General features: G+C 46.3%; 1 protein-coding gene across 2 annotated transcripts in view; it reads left to right on the top strand.

Annotated features, from left to right (window-relative positions):
- Nucleotides 1–12,884: 12,884 nt before the first annotated feature.
- The window catches only part of ADPRH (ADP-ribosylarginine hydrolase), a 48,245-nt gene continuing 41,163 nt past the window's right edge, over nucleotides 12,885–19,966 (top strand). The window contains exon 1 of one of the 2 annotated variants that reach the window (XM_068245227.1): nucleotides 12,885–12,981. In XM_068245227.1, the coding sequence (XP_068101328.1) occupies nucleotides 12,943–12,981 (39 nt within the window). In that variant the 5' untranslated portion in view covers nucleotides 12,885–12,942. Of the gene's footprint in view, nucleotides 13,006–19,966 lie in introns of both variants that reach the window. The other variant, XM_068245226.1, reaches the window with a different exon arrangement.

Genomic DNA, 19,966 nt, shown 5'->3' with positions numbered 1-19,966 from the left:
GAAAACACAGAGAGGATGAAGTGCAGTGAATAAAAAGGGAATGTCACCACATGGTGTAACCCAGAGAGAACAGGGAAAAATTATACCTGCACAATCTAAATGCACAGTAGCATCTCATCTGGACAACAATTAAACCAGAATAGACCACCTGCACAAATCAATACAGGAATCAATAATGAAAGTAACCAATCATTAATAAAGGATAGCTAATATCAGCTTGCAAGAAGTATTAAGTATTAGGAAAATCAGCATAATACAAACATATGTATGTGTAAATTAACGCGTCCTACCGATAATATTCCGCATAAATGCAGGCAAATAGATGCAAAACTTCCCAATAAGGCACAAACTAAATAAAGAATTAGACAGACTCAATAAAGATCAGAGAGAGGCAAAACTAAGAGAGACATACAAAAGACCCATGCCCAATTACCTATACCCAAAGAGGTGTTGAAGATAGGAGAATTACCCCACTAATTGTATCACATAAGGGCTAAATTTACGTGTTAATTTACGCATACATATGTTTTTTCCATTAGTCATGGGCATCTGTTTTTCCGCGTTGGTTGCGGAGGAAGTGACGCATACGTATTTGCTTTCCATGGTGGTTCCGATACAGGAAGTGATGTGGCGGCCTGCGGTTTCCAATGTACATCATTTCCTATGCGGAATATCTTCATATGCCATTGGTCAGCATATTCATTTGGATTGTGCACAGCTGTGGATTAGCCTGAGCATGTGCAGTACCCCCTCCTGTAAGGTATTTAAACCCAGCTCATTTACTGAGCAGTCACCACCCGGTTTGGATGTCCTGCTCCCATGCGGCTTCGTTTCTAAACTTCTGTTGATAAGGCATTTGCCTTTTGTGTATTTGATTGCACCTTTTTGGACTTAAGACCAGGGCCGGATTTGTAGCTTTTACCACGCTAGGCCTGATGTCACCGACACCCCCCCCCCCCCCCCACACACACACCACACACCGCACGCACGCACGCACGCGCGCGCACACACACACACACACACACACACACACACACACAACATCCTCACCAACTACCCACAAACATTCTCCCACAATAAAACCAGCAATTTTCTTATCCTGTCTGATAAAACCCCTGTGTCCCTGCATAGCGCTGTCTCTGTGTAGCTGCGCCCGTGCTTTTTGCTATTGCGCATGTGCGCAGCACGGACCCAGACAGCCGTTGGGACTGGAGGACGGGGCCAGTGAGCTGGGCGGACGGGTGCGCGTGCATGCGCACAGGTAAAAAAACAGACCTAGAGCCCATTTTAAAATGGTCTTGGGTCTACTAGTTTAAATATAATGCCCCCAGGGGGCCACGGAAGTAACACTGGAACATTACAATGACTTTCATACCTCCCACAGGAGCACTAGAGGAAGTAGTACCCTTTACTATAAGCTACACTTCCTATACAGCAGCATAGCCCTCTATGTACTCCAGAGGGAACTTATAAGATCACTGTAGCCAGCTCTTTCCCTCACACATGCAACACATATTGCACGTTAATAACTGCCACATGCGCATTATGCAGTGTGGAAAGTAAAATGTGCCGTGTTGCTGTAAGGGCAGCATAGCAAATACTAAAAGCTGCCACTTCCTCTACTGCTCCTGTGGAAAGTGTGGAGAAGAATACAAATACATATATAGGCACCTCACTAACGTAAAGCCTCTGGATGGTCCTGAGGCTTCCCAGGGCTTCTTGCACCCAAACATCCCAGTGCTGGGCCCATTGGTTCAGTGTGTGAGCGCTGCCATGGACTAGTGTGTCAGTACTGGGCGTGCACAAGTAAGGTCCCTGCATGCCCAGTAAAATGAAGGTACTTGTGCACAAAGGGAAAAAGCCATGCAGAGTCACCTTCGTTCTACTGGGCATGCATGGACCTTAATCGCTCATGTCCACTATGGACATGCCTTCGGCACGACCACACTTACACACTGAGGAAACACATTTGCCCAGAGAGGGACTGAGTGCTGTAATAATGGTGGGGTATAACATGTGGGAGATCTCAGGACTATCCAGTGGTGTGTCCCACTAATGAGGTATCAGGCTAGTTACACACCAGGACGTTGTGTTTTAGGGGACGTTATAAGGCACATAACGTGCCCCTAACGCAAAGCCTGGTGCTTTCTGGTGTGGATGTCAGAGTGAGCCGCGTTGTGCAGCTCACTCTGGCGTCCGTGATGCCGTGATGCGTACTCTTGGACGCATGCGGCATCACGTGGTCCCGCCCGGCCAATCGCCGCACAGAGCAGCGCTCCAGGAAGTAAACACTGCACGTCACACCGTGCAGTGAATATTAATTAGCCATGTGCCTGGCTGCTCTCCCCTCCTCCCCAACATGACTGAGCATGTGCAAACAGTCTAACGTGGCTTAGCCGTGGAGAACGCACAGCATGCAGCACTTTGCTGCGTTACAATGTAACGCAACGTGGGCAGTGTGAATAGCCCACTTGTGTTACATTGCTGTGCGTTGGGGGAGCGTTACAGGCTGCACTAACGTGCGCCTGTAACGTCGCTGTGTGCAAGAAGCCTTAATATAAAAATGTATTTTTATTTGCTGCAGGATTGCTTTAGGCCCGAGACACAACGTAGAGCACTTTTTGATTTGTCGATTGCGATTTGTATGCAATTCAATGGGAGGTTTTTGGTATTTTTTTTTAACACAAACACAGTGCTGACGGATCAAAACGTGATCTACAGTGTGTCTCAGGCCTTAAGGAGGTTGTGTGTGTGTAATACTATTTGTGTAATACTGGGTGTGTGGGTATAATCATGTGTGTAATAGTGTATGTAAGGGTGAATGGATTGGGGGGAAAACTATGCTTTTTTTTTTTTTCACTGGAACATGGGGCAGAGGGAACAGAGACTTTATCCTCCCAGTCCGAGCAGCTTAGCTTTCATCCCCATAAAATCGTCAGCTACAAGACCTCTAACCTCTGACCCCATCAGACGTCTGCTTCGTGCTGAAAAGCACACTAGACGAGCGATATGGAGCACAGGAGACGAGGCTGCAGAGTGGTAAAGTTTAGGTTCTAAAGGGGAGGGGGCCCTCAGTAAACATTCCTCACCCAGCAATTATCATTTCACATTTGGTTATACACAGTCAGTCACTCGGGAACACAGACATGATGCTGCAGCAGACTTTAACTTACAGTGAAGTCTGAAGGTGCAGCCAGGCAGGGTGGGTGCAGACATTAAGTTGGAGCCAGGGATGTGCACACCAAACAATTAGGGAAGGAGCTCTCGTTCTCCAGCGTGCATGTGCACTGAGCCTCACATGGATCCATCAGCCCCAGCGGCACCGCGAGACCTCCCCATCCTGTGCTGTGATGTCACACTGATTGACAGCGGGGGCGCCCTATAGCAAGATGCGCTCTCCCTCACAAGTTAGAAGCTCGGAGCTGCCTGGGACTCACTGGAGAGCGAAAAAAGTCTGCCTTCTATTAATGGCCAGATGCAGGCAGGCTCGCTCGAGTCCAGGCAGCTTACTACCTACCCACCATATCGCATGGCTCTGTCCTCCATCATCTCCTCAGTCCACTGGGCTCCCGCCTCCTCATAACTAGGCAACTGCAGCCGCCGCCCCCTCCACCTGACCTGCCTTGCCTTGCCTCTGCTCACATCACACACGCAGAGCGGGGGGCGGGCGGCTGCGGACACTCGCGGCGGGCGGCTCAGCTGACAGCCTATGGAGGAGAGTGACAGGTGCATTCAGTTAACCTGTCACCCGCGGCCGCCCCACGGAAGACGGCATATTAAATTCGCCCTAGTCCTGTGCCTTGGGGGGCCTGCCCACAAATCCGGCCCTGCTTAAGACTATTTCTTTACTTTGGTATTAAACGGATTTATTTAGTTACAGTATTATTGGTTCCCCTAATTTTTTGACCGAATTGGCTTTGGCTTTTTGATTTTGTGCATTTATTTATTTATTTGTCATTAATACTTCTTGCAAGCTGATAATATTAGCTATCCTTTATTATTGATTGGTTACTTTCATTATTGATTCCTGTATTGATTTGTGCAGGTGGTCTATCCTGGTTTAATTGTTGTCCAGATGAGATGCTACTGTGAATTTAGATTGTGCAGGTACAATTTTTTCCTGTTCTCTCTGGGTTACACCATGTGGTGACATTCCCTTTTTATTCACTGCACTTCATCCTCTCTGTGATTTCCATTTCACGCTACCTGCGTGTGGTGCTTCTCTCGTTTTCACTCCGTTTACACTTTCTCTGTTTTTTCTCTACGGTTGTAATCTTGTTATTATAACCTCATTATATTGTGGTATTTTACTGCAATTTTTAATTGTATTGCATTTTACACTTTTTAGATATTCATTGTATGTAGAAAGGCCTGGAGAAGGGTCATGGACCCGAAACAAATCGATGTTGTTGCCTTCTCTACCAATTACATGTACTTTACCACATGACTGAAGATATTGTATACAAATTTCCGCAAGTTTTTGGGAATATTAAAAGAAAAAGTATATTTTTCAATTTTTGGTTTCCCGAGTTTTTCACTATATCCATGAGTATATAATAATAGATTCCTCTCTGATCTGATTTGATCAGAGGGGGGTCTACCTGCAGGTGATCTGGTAGCAGATTGACAAGTGTATGGGAACCTTTAGAGACAGATTTCTGTCTGCGTTGATTGCAGTGGGTAGGGAGGCTAGTTGGGTGTGTTGCCACTATGCGCATTGCTTGGTGCTATAAATGCTGATGTAAAGGATTACATTATCCTAAAGGTGGCCATACACTAATAGATGAAAACAGATTTGACCAGGAGATCGTTCTTTTTTTCGATCAAATCAGATCTAAGAGGGATCAAATTCTTCCATACACTGTAGGCACTCATGTTAATAGCAGGCTATTAATAGAAATAAAATATTGCGCGCTGGGGCCAGAAGATATACAAATTGCGGCTATAAAAGGCCACAGTTTGTATAGCGGGCAGCCCCAACACCCCCTATTTTATCAGGCTCCCCGACTCCCATATATAGCCTCTACTAACGTGTTCTCGGTATCAGCATTGTGATCTTTGGGGACAAGGGTGGGGTGGGGGGCCGCCAAAGCCTAGCTCCGCTCAGGGCATTGTGAAACCTAAGGCCAGCCCTGGCTCCTGCCATATTCTCTACTGTCTGTGAATATCTGCAGTGAGTGACTGTCACCTTCTGCATCCTCTCACATGTTCTCCAGCTTGTACCATCTACAGCAGCTCCAGCCCTCTCATGCAGCTCCTAGCTCCTCCTCCTCCTCATCCATTGTGGTTTATTTCAAGCAGCTTTGATCATCATCTGCAACCACCATCTCCAGCTCCTACCATCTCCTCCAGCTGATAATCCCTGCAGCTCCTGTCTTCTCTTGGATGTCATCCCCTGCAGTGTACGCCTCCTTCAACTAATCGCCTGCAGTGACTGTCATCCCCTGCAGTGTACGCCTCCTTCAACTAATCTCCTGCAGTGACAGTCATCCACTGCAGTGAACGTCACCTTGAGGCTGGTTTCACACTAGAAATCAGTGTTGCACCGTCAAAAACAGGCCTTCAGGGAACACCGCGCTGTTGCGCGGAGTTCCCTGTCTGGCCACAGTCCAAGCAGGAAATTGCGCGTGTCACTTTCTGCTTCAGGTGTACGTTAGTGCACAGAAGTGTATTGTTAAAATATGCTTCCGCGCAAGCGCCGTTGCGTCGGTGATTTTTGCTTTTAAAAGCTATGCATCGCCATAGACTAACATGACTTCTGGGCCGAGGCATCGCTAACGTAGTTTTGGACCTACACCAGGGATGTGGTGGAAAATTCACTTCCGCCACGCTGTAAAGTTGCAGTATGAAAGTCTCCAAAGAGTTTCATTGCCTGACGGTGGGGTGCGGTAAAAATACCGCACCACCCCGGTGTGGAAAGGCTCTCAATTATAGGTACCCGCCTGACTAAAGTGGCCAATAACGACTTCGTAAGCCAATAGTCAGGCGCGTGTACAGCAGCCACGACCTCCAAGTGATCCGCCAGGCGGATCAACTCACCCCCGCGACAGCCAATTGCGTTAATTGCGCCCCCTCACCGCGTGACATTACGCATGCGCTGCTCCATCCTCGCTCCACCCCCCCCCCACATAGCAACAGAACGCATTATCAGCTACATAGTTGACACGTGTCTGTACAGCAATGTCACCCTAGGGCAGTGATGGCAAACCTTTCAGAGGCCGAGAGCCCAAACTGCGACCCAAAATCGACTTATTTATCACTGAGTGCCGGAGGGGGGGTAGTTGCGAGGCGCACAGCAAAAAATGGGCGTGGCCATGACATTGTATGGGCAGAGCTAACGTAATGATGTAACAGCGAGGCATAAGAAAGCAGTGTCCGCCATGATGTGGTGAAACGAGGATTCGCATCATGGGTGTGCAGAAACTGTGTGATGCTATTTATTAGTATAACGTAACCCCAAAGCAGCAAATATAGCCAACTATGACCATTAAATAATAAATGCAGCAACAGTTACCCCAGACACCAGGAAATAAACGCAATGTGGATTAGCATTTCAGCAGTAAATAACGCAATGTGGACAACATTTCAGCAGTAAATAACACAATGTGGATCAGCATTTCAGCAGAAAATAACGCAATGTGGACAACATTTCAGCAGTAAATAACGCAATGTGGATCAGCATTTCATCAGTAAATAACGCAATGTGGATCAGCATTTCAGCAGTAAATAACGCAATGTGGATCAGCATTTCAGCAGTAAATAACGCAATGTGGATCAGCATTTCAGCAGTAAATAACGCAATGTGGATCAGCATTTCAGCAGTAAATAACGCAATGTGGATCAGCATTTCAGCAGTAAATAACGCAATGTGGACAACATTTCAGCAGTAAATAACGCAATGTGGACACATGTCAGCAGTAAATAACGCAATGAGGACACGTCAGCAGTAAATAACGCAATTTGGACACAGGTCAGCAGTAAATAACGCAATGTGGACACAGGTCAGCAGAAAATAACGCAATGCGGACACAGGTCAGCAGAAAATAACGCATTGTGGACACAGGTCAGCAGTAAATAACGCAATGTGGACACAGGTCAGCAGTAAATAACGCAATGTGGACACAGGTCAGCAGTAAATAACGCAATGTGGATACATGTCCGCAGAAAATAACGCAATGTGGACACAGGTCAGCAGTAAATAACGCAATGTGGACACATGTCCGCAGAAAATAACGCAATGTGGACACAGGTCAGCAGTAAATAACGCAATGTGGATACAGGTCAGCAGTAAATAACGCAATGTGGACACAGGTCAGCAGAAAATAACGCAATGTGGACACAGGTCAGCAGAAAATAACGCAATGTGGACACAGATCAGCAGTAAATAACGCAATGTGGACAACATTTCACATGTACAAAAAAATAATTTACTCACCTGACAGAAGTCTCCTGTCCCGGCGGCGGCGCGCAGCTCCACGATTACCAGCCAGCCGAAAGTCCCGCGCTGACAGGACGTGCTGACGTCGGCACCCCTGTGAGCAGAGCGGGGAGGGGCTGTGGGCAGAGCTTCGGCTCTGCTCGTTCGCTGAAGAGAATCGGCTCTTAGAGCCGGCTTTTCGTGAACAATTCATCACTACTGCGGCGGCGGGGATTATGGGATTAGTGGTGGTAGCGGACACCGCACGCGTGCCCACACTCCACAGAGACGGCTCCGTGTGCCGCCTTGGGCACACGTGCCATAGGTTCGCCAACACTGCCCTAGGGGATCGGGTCCCAATCCCCGACATTCAACATAAAATCCATAGGTGTATGAGCACCTTAACACCCCACCCCATAGACTGTAGCATAGGGCTAACTACATAGATGAGATTAGGATTAGATTAGGCCTATCCTCGCGCATGCGCACACACAACTTTAGAACAGGGCATATTGGTGGTCGCCACCAATCAGAGCAGGGGATATAGGGTTAGAGTAGGGCACACATACCGCAGACCTGGATCCAGCAGTAGCGTAGGGTTATTAGGGTGACTAGCACCAATTAGAGTAGGCTAGCATAGTGTAGTGTAGGACCCGTCCGAAAAGAGTCTACCGTGACGTGGTGGGCGGGCTTAAAATCCTACTGCTCAAAAGGTTTTACTTTTGCCAGTTGGATTAACCAAAAGACTCTTAATGCTTGAATCACCGACCATCATTACCCTGAAGTGCCAATTCACAATTCCACCGCAGTCAGCAGTCTGGCTCAGTCGCTCATACGCAGAAGAGCCCAACTGACGCGACTGAGCCAGTTACCAGGGCTGAGTGAGGCCAAACGGAGGAACTCAGGAGGACAGCGAGGGATGCATCGATGCTCGTGGGGCTGGAGGAAGCCCCGGGTAAGTGTAAAATCTTTCTTATTTCTGCTCTCAGGTACACTTTAAAGCATATAGGATCCCTGGAAAAACGGCATCTGGAAATTGAATGGTGAGCAATCTTGCTGTGGAGCCTCTCATAATAAAGTCAATTAAACAATAATTACAAATAATAAAAACCAGATGTAGGCTTGTAGTTCACTTTTAGGGCTCATTCACACTGCATGCATTTTCTTTGCATCTTACTACATTGCAGAAACAAATAAGAACCGGTAGTCCATTTTATTCAACGGGCTCTTTCATATTCAATGCATTTTCATGTTCACCAAAAAAAATAAAAATAAAGCGGCAGCATGCTGTATACTGTCACATGCGCCTTTTTGTATCAAATGTGTTTTATCTGGTTATGTATAATGAGTTGGACACCACATAGTAGAATGTGTAAAGTGTGAGGGTTGGTGCACACCAAGAGCGCTTTTAAAAGCGCTAGTGCTTCGAAAAGTGCTTGGCCTATGTTTTTGAATTGGATGGAGCACACCAGAGCAATGTGATTTTTTTTCCCCAAACGCGGGACCTGCAAAGTTGAAAATCGCTCCAAAAAGCACTGAACAGAGCGATTTTCCTAGCTTTTTTTTTTTTTTTTTTTTTGCAAAGGCTGTTCACGTCCAGGTCAAAGTGTACAAAAAGTATAAAATTGCTCTCTTGTCCTGCGAAGCCGTCTCGAAGAAACCAGATCACTCGATTTCCGGCGCCTGGCTCTGCCTCCCCTTATTCCACGGACAAAAACGCACGGCTATTTACTGCAGTTAGGCTTTGTTCACATCTAAAATCAAAGTCGCTGTCGCCAGTGATTTTTGATTTTGTCAGCGATTTTTTTTCCCTCTCCCGGGGCCTACCTGCGCGTTTCGATTTGTGTAAAGCGCATTTCTAAGCGCATTTGCAGAGCGATTTGTTTGTTCACTTCCTGACACAGGTCAGGAAGTGAACTCTTTGACCCGGAAAATAATATATACAATGTATTTATTCTTAAAAGTGCTATACCAAGTGCTTATTCCCTTCAGGCTGCATTCACAGTGGGACGTTGCGTTGTAATGCGACGTTAAAGTCACAATGCAGCATTACAACGCAACGCAAAGAAAAGGTGGTAGCGCACATTAAAGCTGCGTTACTGTCGCATATATACAGTATGTACAGTAAATCTTACAGGCAATGAAATGTATGCTTTCCTGTAACTGGTAACATGTGCGTTTAGAGATAACACACTGGAAGCAGTGAGTTACCATAGCGATACACGGTACAATGCGACGCTAATGTCGCACTGTGAACGTCCCATAGGATTAGCATTGCTGTGCGGTAAGCTGCATTCTAAGTGCTTATAAACGCAGCAAATGAGGGACAAGAATGACAAGTTGTGAAAAGCAAAAATATTATTCCAATGCAAATTTGAAGTGACCCCCCAAAAAAAACAAACGAAAAAAAAAAAAACAGTGCCAGTCAAAGTTAACAGCTGATGAACAATTAGCTGGCAGCTGGTTAATTATCCAGCAAGCACCTAGAAGCTTTGGGGTCCATTCACACTATGCATTTTGTGATACAATCGCTATGCAAAGGGACTGAATAGTTCCATAACGAATTAGACGTGCAGTGCAAGCATTCAGTGAAGCATACAGTACAATGAAAGTACAATGCCACTGTAAACGCACACGACACTGTGCGTTACTCCAACAGGACCCGCCGTACAGCACCCTATATGAACGTACCATAGAAATATCATTGCATCATGTTGTGATGCGATGATATTGTGCATTGGGAGAGAATACAATGGATTCAGTGTGAAAGAAGCCTCAAAGGAAACCTGAGCGCCCCCCCCCAAAAAAAAAAAAATCACAGCATTTATATGTACCTGGGGCCTCCTCCAGTCCCTTTTAGGCCATTGGCTCCCTCCGCATTCTCCCTGGCCATTTCCATCCTCTGCTGGCCGGCTAGATAAATCCTCCAGTCACGATCTACTGTGCACACGCAGCCCTATTGCGCTACTGTCAACGGGAGCGCAATAGGGCTGTGTGTGCGGCTGGACATGCGCTATATATATATATATATATATATATATATATATATATATATACATACATATATATACATACATATATATATATATCTATATATACATACATATATATATATATCGACTGGGGTCAACTGGAGGATTTACTGGGCCGGCCAGCACAAGATTGAAGCACTGATGGTCAGAAAAACGCTCAGAAAGCGTTCACAGTGTATCTTCTATGTCAGTGGCATGACCTCTTCATATACAACTGTCACGAGCAGGAAAAAAGGCTTCACATGCTGATTGTGCTTCATGCAATTGGAACAGACAACGTTACATTATTCATTGCTCTAATTGGTTATCAGATGAATGACTTCCTGCATGGTACCTGCTAATAGGGTATTAACTGGAATATCTGCTGCCCAGCTAATAACAAATCCCACAGAGAGAGTGGAGGCTTCCTACTTCCTTGGACTATCAGCTAAGAATGGAAAAATGATTGAATACTGCTGCATGATCAGGGTATGTGAACTCTGACATTGTTTTGCAGATAACTCTCCCGCTAGATTTGTTTTCTGTCATATCTACCTAACCAGTGTTGGTCATTTTCCAAGTAAATCCATTAATTTACTATTACCGGTACTTCATCACAGACAGTTACTACCTTCAGTTCATGTCCTACAAACACATCAGAACAGAACAAAAGTCTGGTGTTATCTGCTAAACTACAGCCAGAAAAGGCTCCTTGACATGTCACTCGTACATACCTCCCAACTATTTGAGATAAGAAAGACACAAGCCACACCCCTGCTACACCCCTAATCACAACCATAAAGCTTTCATAAGAAAAATGAGTTGTTTTATAATTCAAACCACACTAGTTCTTTCGATCCTATATGTAGCCAGGAATAGGTGCCCTCAATATCAGTAAAGGTAGCCAGAAATAGGTGCCCGACTATAGGTAGCCAGGAATAGGTACCCCCCTGTATACATTAGGTAGCCAGAAATAAGTGCCCCCAGTATAGGTATCCAGCTATAGGTTCCCCAGTCTAGGTAGCCAGCTATATGTTCCCCCAGTATAGGTAGCCAGGAATAGGTACCCCCAGTATAGGTAGCCAGGAATAGGTGCCCCCAGTATACGTACATATGAACAGGTGCATCCAGTATAGGTAGCCAGAAATTGATGCCACCAGAATAGGTAGCCAGCTATAGGTGCCCCCACTATGGGTAGCCAAGAATTGGTGCCCCCAGTATAGGTAACCTGAAATAGGTGCCCCCAGTATAGGTAACCAGAAATAGGTGCCCCCAGTATAGTCAGAAATAGGTGCCCCCAGTATAGGTAGCCAGGAATAGGTAGCCAGGCGGAGGGGGAATGTAGCGGCAGGCACAAGCAGTGGCCATCAGATACTTACATTGATAGGGTCCATGCACCACATGTACTTATTCCTTCCTGATCCTGCGTTCCATCTCACAGTAACAGCGCCCCCTAGGGGGAGCGGTTACTATGGGATGGAACACAGGAACAGGAAGTAAGTAGTACATGCAGCGCTGGATCTCGGCAATGTGAGTGTCTGATGTCCTTCTCAGCCACTGCTTGTGCGCCCGCTGCCCTCCATGCAGCACGTGGTGAGGACAAGCGGTGCCCCCCCCCCCCCAGGCCCTGTCACACATGTGACCGTGGTCCCTACACCACTGGTTTCTTGCCTTGGAGATCGTTCCTTGGGCTTGATTTATTGCGCGCAATCGTGAATTTCGTGTAAAAATTATAGTTTTTTGCGATGGCGAAAGTGCCGCCATGACGTGAGCCATTTAACTCACGTCTGAGCAGACCGCCCCCAACACTGATCCTGCAGTGAACAAGAGCCAGAGGTGTGAAACGCGGGGATCCTCCAGCCTGGCGCCCACCTGGCTGCTGATAGCCATATCTCAACTCCCCAAGTTAAAGGGTTTTAACAACCCTAATGCCAGTCTCCCTCCCCTTCTCCTGAAATTGACTAATGTGCATGTTCATGTGCATGTGCACGCCCTGCAAGTTCACATACAGCACTGCAGCCAGCAAATCATTTATACTGTTCACACCAGTCCAGTCCCCTGCATTAGCGGTACCTGAGAGTTGGGACACTATTCTCTTGTACCAATATAATGATATTCATATTTGTGCTAATTGTAGGAGGGGCCAACTTCACAAAGCTCAAAATGGATTTACCTTCCACAAAACTCTGGGTAGAACAACATTCATTGTTTGTTTGCTTTTATTATTTATAATGCTGCACATCTTCTGGCAGGAACAGAAACAGTTAACATTGGAGACTATGGATAATCAATGATATGCAGATATTTCCGTGCAGCGATAAATGCATGATGTCTGTACTGGTTAGTTAGTACAGTACAAGGACAACACTGCGTGCTGCTGACATTTCAAGGGAGAGCTAAGAGTCAGAGCAATAAATGCTTCCGTCGAGCGACCACTAGGGGGAACTATAGGGAAAAGCAATACCGACAAGTCATGATGACACAACAGTCCAGGTCACTTTCGTTTTGCTATACATGGTGATCTGCACGGCGAGATCCAGGTTCCTGCTTCTGGTATGTACAGCTGCAGCCGCTCAGGTACACGTAAGCACTGCCTGGGGGTGTTCATTCGCCTGTCACTCCTAAATCCAGAGCAGAGTTGTCAAAAGCTTCATACATCTGAGTGAATAATAGTTGGAGATCGACGAACTCTAGATTGCAGCAACTTCTTAGCAATGCAAATAAATATATATACTCCCCTTTCCTCCTCCTTTTTAGGTAGTTATCATTAGTTTGCAATTATGATTATCCATGTGAAGAGTTCCACTTCTGCCCATGTTATTTTTACTTGTGGGAAACAAACAAACAAAAAATCATTCATTTTAAGGGGCATCCCGATTCCCTAGTAAAGATGAGCCTAAAGTATGCTTCAGAGGAAAATCCACTGTTGCAATTATCTCCTAAATGTTGTTATACATGTGACAGATATTGGCTGCTAGTGTCTGCAGAGCACCAGGATCTCATCTAGGCATGCTTTTTCCAGAAGTGATATGAGCATTACATATGTGAATGCCTCAAGTCCTGGGGATCTGTATACATAGGCCCCTGGAGAAGCGTCAGTATGAACATACAGTTGTGCACTCAGTATGAATGTCAGGTTCGTAAATGATGTGGGCTTTAGGGGGCAGTGAGCATTAAATGGGTCCTGTAGGCGTTTTTTAAAACAAAATCTGATACTTACCTGGGGCTTCTACCGGCCCCCTACAGCTGTCATGTGCCCATGCTGTCCTCTACGATCCTCTGTTCCCCGCCACTGTCCCCGCCCCCCACAGAACCCCTTTAAAGGGACCTTGTGCAGTGGCCTAAATTGAAAATCTGTACCTACCTGGGGCTTCTTCCAGTGAGGTCCCCGGCATCCTTTGTCCCCTCTGTGATCCCACTTGAAGCTCCAGTAATCGCTGGACGATGATAATGCATCTGGCACATCATAACACCAGTCGCCATAAGCGTCCTGCGCATGCGCGGTTCAGTCTTTAGAGAATTGCGCTTACAGTGACTGGCGTGATGACACGCATGAGCAACTTCAGCCAAAGTCTGCATTACCGGAGCCTTAAGCGGGACCATGCAAGGGACAAAGTGGATGTTGGGGCACCTCATGGGCTACAGGAGGTTGGAGGAAGCTCCAGGTAAGTCCAGATTTTCAATTTAGGTTACTGCTCAGGGTCCCTTTAACTTACCAATGGGGGTTGCTACGTCTACACGTAGGCCTCCATTTTCTTTGTCCCTGTGCCGAAGAAACCACAGGTTCAGTGGTGTTGCAATAGGGGTGCAGAGATTGGAAGCGCACTGAGACCCTTGGACCAACAAACTGTTCCCCATGCCCCTCTTGCACCTCTGACACTGCTTGTTTTTGGCAGGTTTTGATGTGCCGTATATCAGTTATGTATACAGCGCTTGGGGAGGGGCAATGTAAAACTTGCTCTGGTTCCCATAGCTCCTTAGCTACACCACTGCACAGGTTGATGGCCACACAGAGATTTTTTGTTTTTAGCCATAGATGTGAAGTGCTCGCTTCCAGTAAGCATAAGGAAGGCGGGAAACTTATTTGTCAGAAAGGCCGCGGCCTCTGATAAGAAGCCGTCGGTTTTTCTGCTGGGGACTTAGAACAATGAAAGGGAACTATGTTCTCATTCATTGATGTCCAGGTTACTAGGGAGTAGAGATGTGGCGAACATCTCTGAATACATGGGGCCTTTACTACTTCCGGGTCACTCTGACCCGGAGTAGTACGTCTGCGCTGCCCGGCGAAGCGCGTCCTAGATCACGCTCCTGTTGCCGGGCACTCTCTGCGCATGTGTGTGACGTCATGAACGACGTCACGCTCATGCGCAGAGAGTGCCCGGCAACAGGAGCGTGATCTAGGACGCGCTTCGCCGGGCAGCGCAGGCGTACTACTCCGGGTCAGAGTGACCCGGAAGTAGTAAAGGCCCCAGAGATGTTCGCCGAGCGAACAGTTCGCAACATCTCTACTAGGGAGCAGGGCGAGGGCCGAAGCACAGCAGCAGCCGCCTGGATGTGACAATCGCGTCCAGGCGGCTCAAATGGCTAAACAATACCAGTTCCTCGGCAGCCCTGCTGATAGATTTGGCTGCAAAAGTGTATGAATAACACCAGAAATAAGCATGTAGCTAATCTTGTCAGATCTGACAATAATGTCAGAAATATCTGATCTGCATATTCTTTCTGTTCAGGGTCTATGGTTAAAAGTATTAGAGGCAGAGGATCAGCAGGACAGCCAGGCAACCGGTATTGCTTACAAAGAAATAAATCTAGCACCCTCCATATCCTACTCACTTCAGTTGTCCTTTAACCATCTTAGCGGTATGGACGAGCTCAGCTCGTCCATCACCGCCGATGGCTGCCGCTCAGGCCCTGCTGGGCCGATTTTGTTCAAATAAAGAGCAGCACACGCAGCCGGCACTTTGCCAGCCGCGTGTGCTGCCCGATCGCCGCCGCTCTGCGGCGATTCGCCACAAGCAGCGGCGAAAGAGGGTCCCCCCCAGCCGCCTGAGCGCTAAGGGCTGGATCGGAGGCGGCGGACGTCGGCTGACGTCCATGACGTCACTCCGCTCGTCGCTATGGCGACGATCTAAGCAAAACAAGGAAGGCCGCTCTTTGCGGCCTAGGGTGGTTAATACAGCAGAGTTGCTTTACGCTCTGTGGGCCATCTCCTTCTTGTAATTGGTTGTGTCGACTAACCATTACAGTAGCAGCTGACACCTGAAGTGAGAGGGATATGGAGGTTTTCATATTTATGTCCTTGTAAACAATACCAGTTGCCTAGCATCCTGCTGATTTTTCATGCATTATTAACCTCCCTGGTGGTAAGCCCGAACTGAGTTCGGGCTATGCCGCCGGGAGGCACCGCTCAGGCCCCGCTGGGCCAATTTGCATAATTTTTTTTGCTAGCTGCGTGTAACCTCCGATCGCTGCCGCTACCCGCCGATCCGCCGCTATACGCGTCGCCGCAGCCGCCCCCCCCCCCCCCAGACCCCGTGCACTGCCTGGCCAATCAGTGCCAGGCAGCGCCGTGGGGTGGATCGGAGTCCCCTTTGACGTCAATGACGTCTGTGACGTCATCCCGCCCCGTCGCCATGGCGACGGGGGAAGCCCTCCAAGAGATCCCGTTCTTTGAAGAATCGGAGGGGCTGGGGGGATGCCGCTCAGCAGCGGCTATCATGTAGCGAGACATTGTCTCGCTACATGAAAAAGAAAAAAAAAAACGTATTTGCTGCCCCCTGGCGGATTTTAATAAACCGCCAGGGAGGTTAATGTCTATATCACTCATGTGAAACAACAAGCATGCAACAAATCCAGCCAAACTTCAGTCAGAAACATCTGAACTGCATGTCTGTTCAGGGTCAGAGGATCAGCAGTATAACCAGGCAATTTGCATAGTTTAAAAGGAAATAAATATGGCAGCCTGTATTGCCCTCTAACTTCAAGTGTCCTTTAAAAGGACTGGATACATATGCACATGGTTTAGGATAACATAGCTGATCAAATGTCTAGCATTGAAGTAGAAAGTATGGTGGAGAGATGCTTTCCCCTGTGAGAAAATAGACCCCCCATTACATGTAATGTTTACAATAGATGTGATTTTGATATGTTTGCAAGTACTTTAGACGATTTTCAGGGATGTTGCAGTCGACCTGCAGGGGCTGCTGTTGTATAACCTGCATGTTTTTAGTTGCTGCTCAGACCAAAGCATTTATTCCAGTTTCTCCCTGCCAATAGTCTATGAATTCTGTGTGTTTTATTCCCTGCGGTGAACAGGTATAACGCTGCTAGTTTGTGTCCCAGCAGTCTTCTCGTATGACTTTAACCACTTCAGGAGCAGACGACTATTGCCCCTTGAAGACCAGAGTCATCCAGACCCTTCTAAGAAATGTGATTGCTCTGATTGGCTCACAGCAATCACGGGGTCAGGAACTAATGAAATTGGTTCCGTCCGATATATAGAAGCTCTGCTGTCAGCTTGATAGCAGAGCGAGTGGGTGCAGCGACACGAAATCCACGCCCTGGCAGCAATAAGTAGCCTCAAACGGCATAGATTTCAGTCACCGCCGTCTGGAAATGGTTAACGTATGGGAGGACTTTTGTGTCTTATGCTTTAAAATCCGATATGAAAACACTCATCTGCAGACTAAGGCTGGGCCTTTATCCACTGGCCACGTTTCGGTTCAGAAATCAGATTACCTTGATTATCAATGTAATCACAGTGCCTTGTTCCCACTGACGTGATTCAATTTCTACAAAAACATAGTGCATGCTGCATTTTTCCTGCATTTGCGTTTGGGTTATAGTCAATGGGGGAGCAAGAAGCTTCCCATAGCAGATGTGGCGCTATACAATTTCCTTGCAATTCCCTTATTTCATGTCTTCTTCAACCCCACTGCTGCTGGCTTGGACCCTCTTGTCCATTGCGGTCTTGCTCCCCTCCGTGTATGAGCACAGATGTACTGCACATGTGGGAGTACAGGCCACACCTGCACAGTAATATGAAAGCTGCTTCCGCAGGAGGAAATAGCTGTGTACAAGAGGCTTTGTGATACTGCTTGGTATTGCAGCCTCAAGAACATATAACAAGCTTCTTGTTAGATTTGTTCACAAAGACCCTGTGCAGGAAAGGTAGGCTCTTGGATGATCAACTAAGTTAAGTATCTATTGTAGCGAAGGGCAAACTACTTTGAATTCCTACTTTTCCCTCCCTCCATGCACAGTTGCGGGCACTACATAATGACGCACGCTGGCTAAGTGGAAACCGGACCCTCACCTAATCACAGCTTCCTGGTGCGATCTCCATGGCCACAGCAGCATTATGTGATCTGCCGTCAGCACATGCCGTGATGCTAATAAAAACAACAAACTGGAGGGCGCTGCCCAGAAAAATCTGTGGGGAAAATAGCTCTCACTATTGCTTCTTCACAGTAGATACTTCCTCCTGCCGCAACCACCCAAGGTGGGGTTCTCCCCTTACCCCACCCAAGAAGGGCAAATTGTAATACAGTAAGGGGTGCGCTGGATATAAATTATTTGATCAATACTGTTTCTGGATATAAACAATTTATTGCAAATATATTGGGACCATATAATGTAGAATATAGAACGTATGCACACTCTCATACATACATACACACACACAAAGAGCAGGCTGGTTCCCCTAAAAAATAGTTAAAAACCGACAATTAAAAAATGTTTCACCACAGCTGTCATGGACAAAAGGGAAAAAACGCGGGGAGGGGGGTTATTTTATATGATTATAAATTGGTATATTGCTTGAAATAAAAGTGGTGAACCAGGCCAATGCTTTAGAGGATAGTGCTGGACACTTCCTATACAATTATGAGTCCCTGGATAATGGCAGGATACTCCTGGGCTATACAGGTCGTAGCTCCTTTGGTTACAAACATATATATTAATATATATAATATATATCTAATAATATTTCGAGCATTTAGCTCTTAAGTACCTATTCTATCTGTAATAGCTAGCTGACTCTATAAAATTCATATGTGCAAATATAAGTGCGTGTGGGGGGAACCAGCAGCTCAATAGGGGACCAAATTGCTCTCAATCAGAACCAGCATACTAGAATTAAAATAAAATAAAATCAAAATATAATGAAATTCAGTTAAAATGAGGTTAAAATGAAAAGTGTATATAAAAGTTGCATATGTGCATAATAGTAGCAGTAGGGTATTGTACCGTGTTAGCCATCAGTAAAAGCAAGAAGTTTTAAATCAGGATGATACCATTTATTGGCTAACTACAAATGAATAAGAATAAACAAGCTTTCGGCCTTGCAGCCTTCGTCAGGTTTATATCCTGTTAGTTTGCAAGCTGGTGGTACAGACAGCTTATATACATGCAACATCAAAAGGAAAAACAGATATTTTTTTCAAGCATAAATACATCATTAAGATGCCTTAATACAAACAGACCATCTAAATGGGGTAAGATAAGGATCCTTGTTTACTTTATTGCTCCCAGACCTGGTATTAGGATTGACCCAGAGGTATCGTAAATTCTTAGTTCACAAGTTCAGCTAGGGTGGCTGAGACAGTTCATATATCATCAATCTCATACCAATATAGAAAGTTGTTGTCCTTATTCAGACCCTTCTGCACAGCCTTGAAACAATTTATAATTTTTGTTTCTGCTATTAATCGGTCATTTGACGTTTTGAAGCCGCCCTTCAGGGCAGTGACACGAAGATCATCCATGCTGTGTCCGTTGGACCGAAAGTGTGTAGCAACTGGGAGTCCAGATTTGGTATCATTAATAGTGTGCCTGTGTCCATTCATACGTTTGCGCAGAGTTTGTCCAGTTTCTCCCACGTACATAACATTGGGGCATTTAGCACACATGATCAGATATACCAGATTGGTGGACCCACAAGAAAATTTACCTTGTATTCTGTACTCCTGTTGTGAACCTGGTATCGTTACCCTGTCAGTGGAGTAAATGTGTCTGCAGGGCCCACATATTTTTTGTCGGCAGGGTGATGTTCCGTTTTGTTGAGGCCTATTCAAAGAGCTCCTGACAATCATCTGTTTTAGATTGTGTGGTTGCCGATATGACAAGAGTGGAGGTTTAGGGAATATCGTTCTCAGTCTGTGATCCTTGTGTAAAATGGGATGAAGTTCCTTAGCAATCCTCCTTAAGATTTCCAGGTGTGGGTTGTAGGTGACAACCAAAGGGACACGTTCCTCTTTCTGGTTTTGCTTATATTTCAGGAGTTCAGTCCTGGGGATGTTGCTGGCTTTCCTGATTTGGGCCTCAGCCATGGGAGGACTGTAACCTTGTTTAATGAAAGTGTTCTTAAGGTGATCCAGGTGCTTGTCTCTGTCCATCCTGTCAGAACAAATCCGGTTGTACCTTATAGCTTGGCTGTAAATTATAGAGTTCTTAATGTGCTTGGGATGAAAACTGTCATATCTTAGGTATGTGGGACGGTCTGTAGGTTTGCGATACACAGAGGTTTGTATGTTGTTAC

This window comes from Hyperolius riggenbachi, chromosome 7 (assembly GCF_040937935.1).
Source record: "Hyperolius riggenbachi isolate aHypRig1 chromosome 7, aHypRig1.pri, whole genome shotgun sequence".
NCBI lineage: Eukaryota > Metazoa > Chordata > Amphibia > Anura > Hyperoliidae > Hyperolius > Hyperolius riggenbachi.
This window is presented reverse-complemented; position numbering and strand designations above follow the sequence as displayed.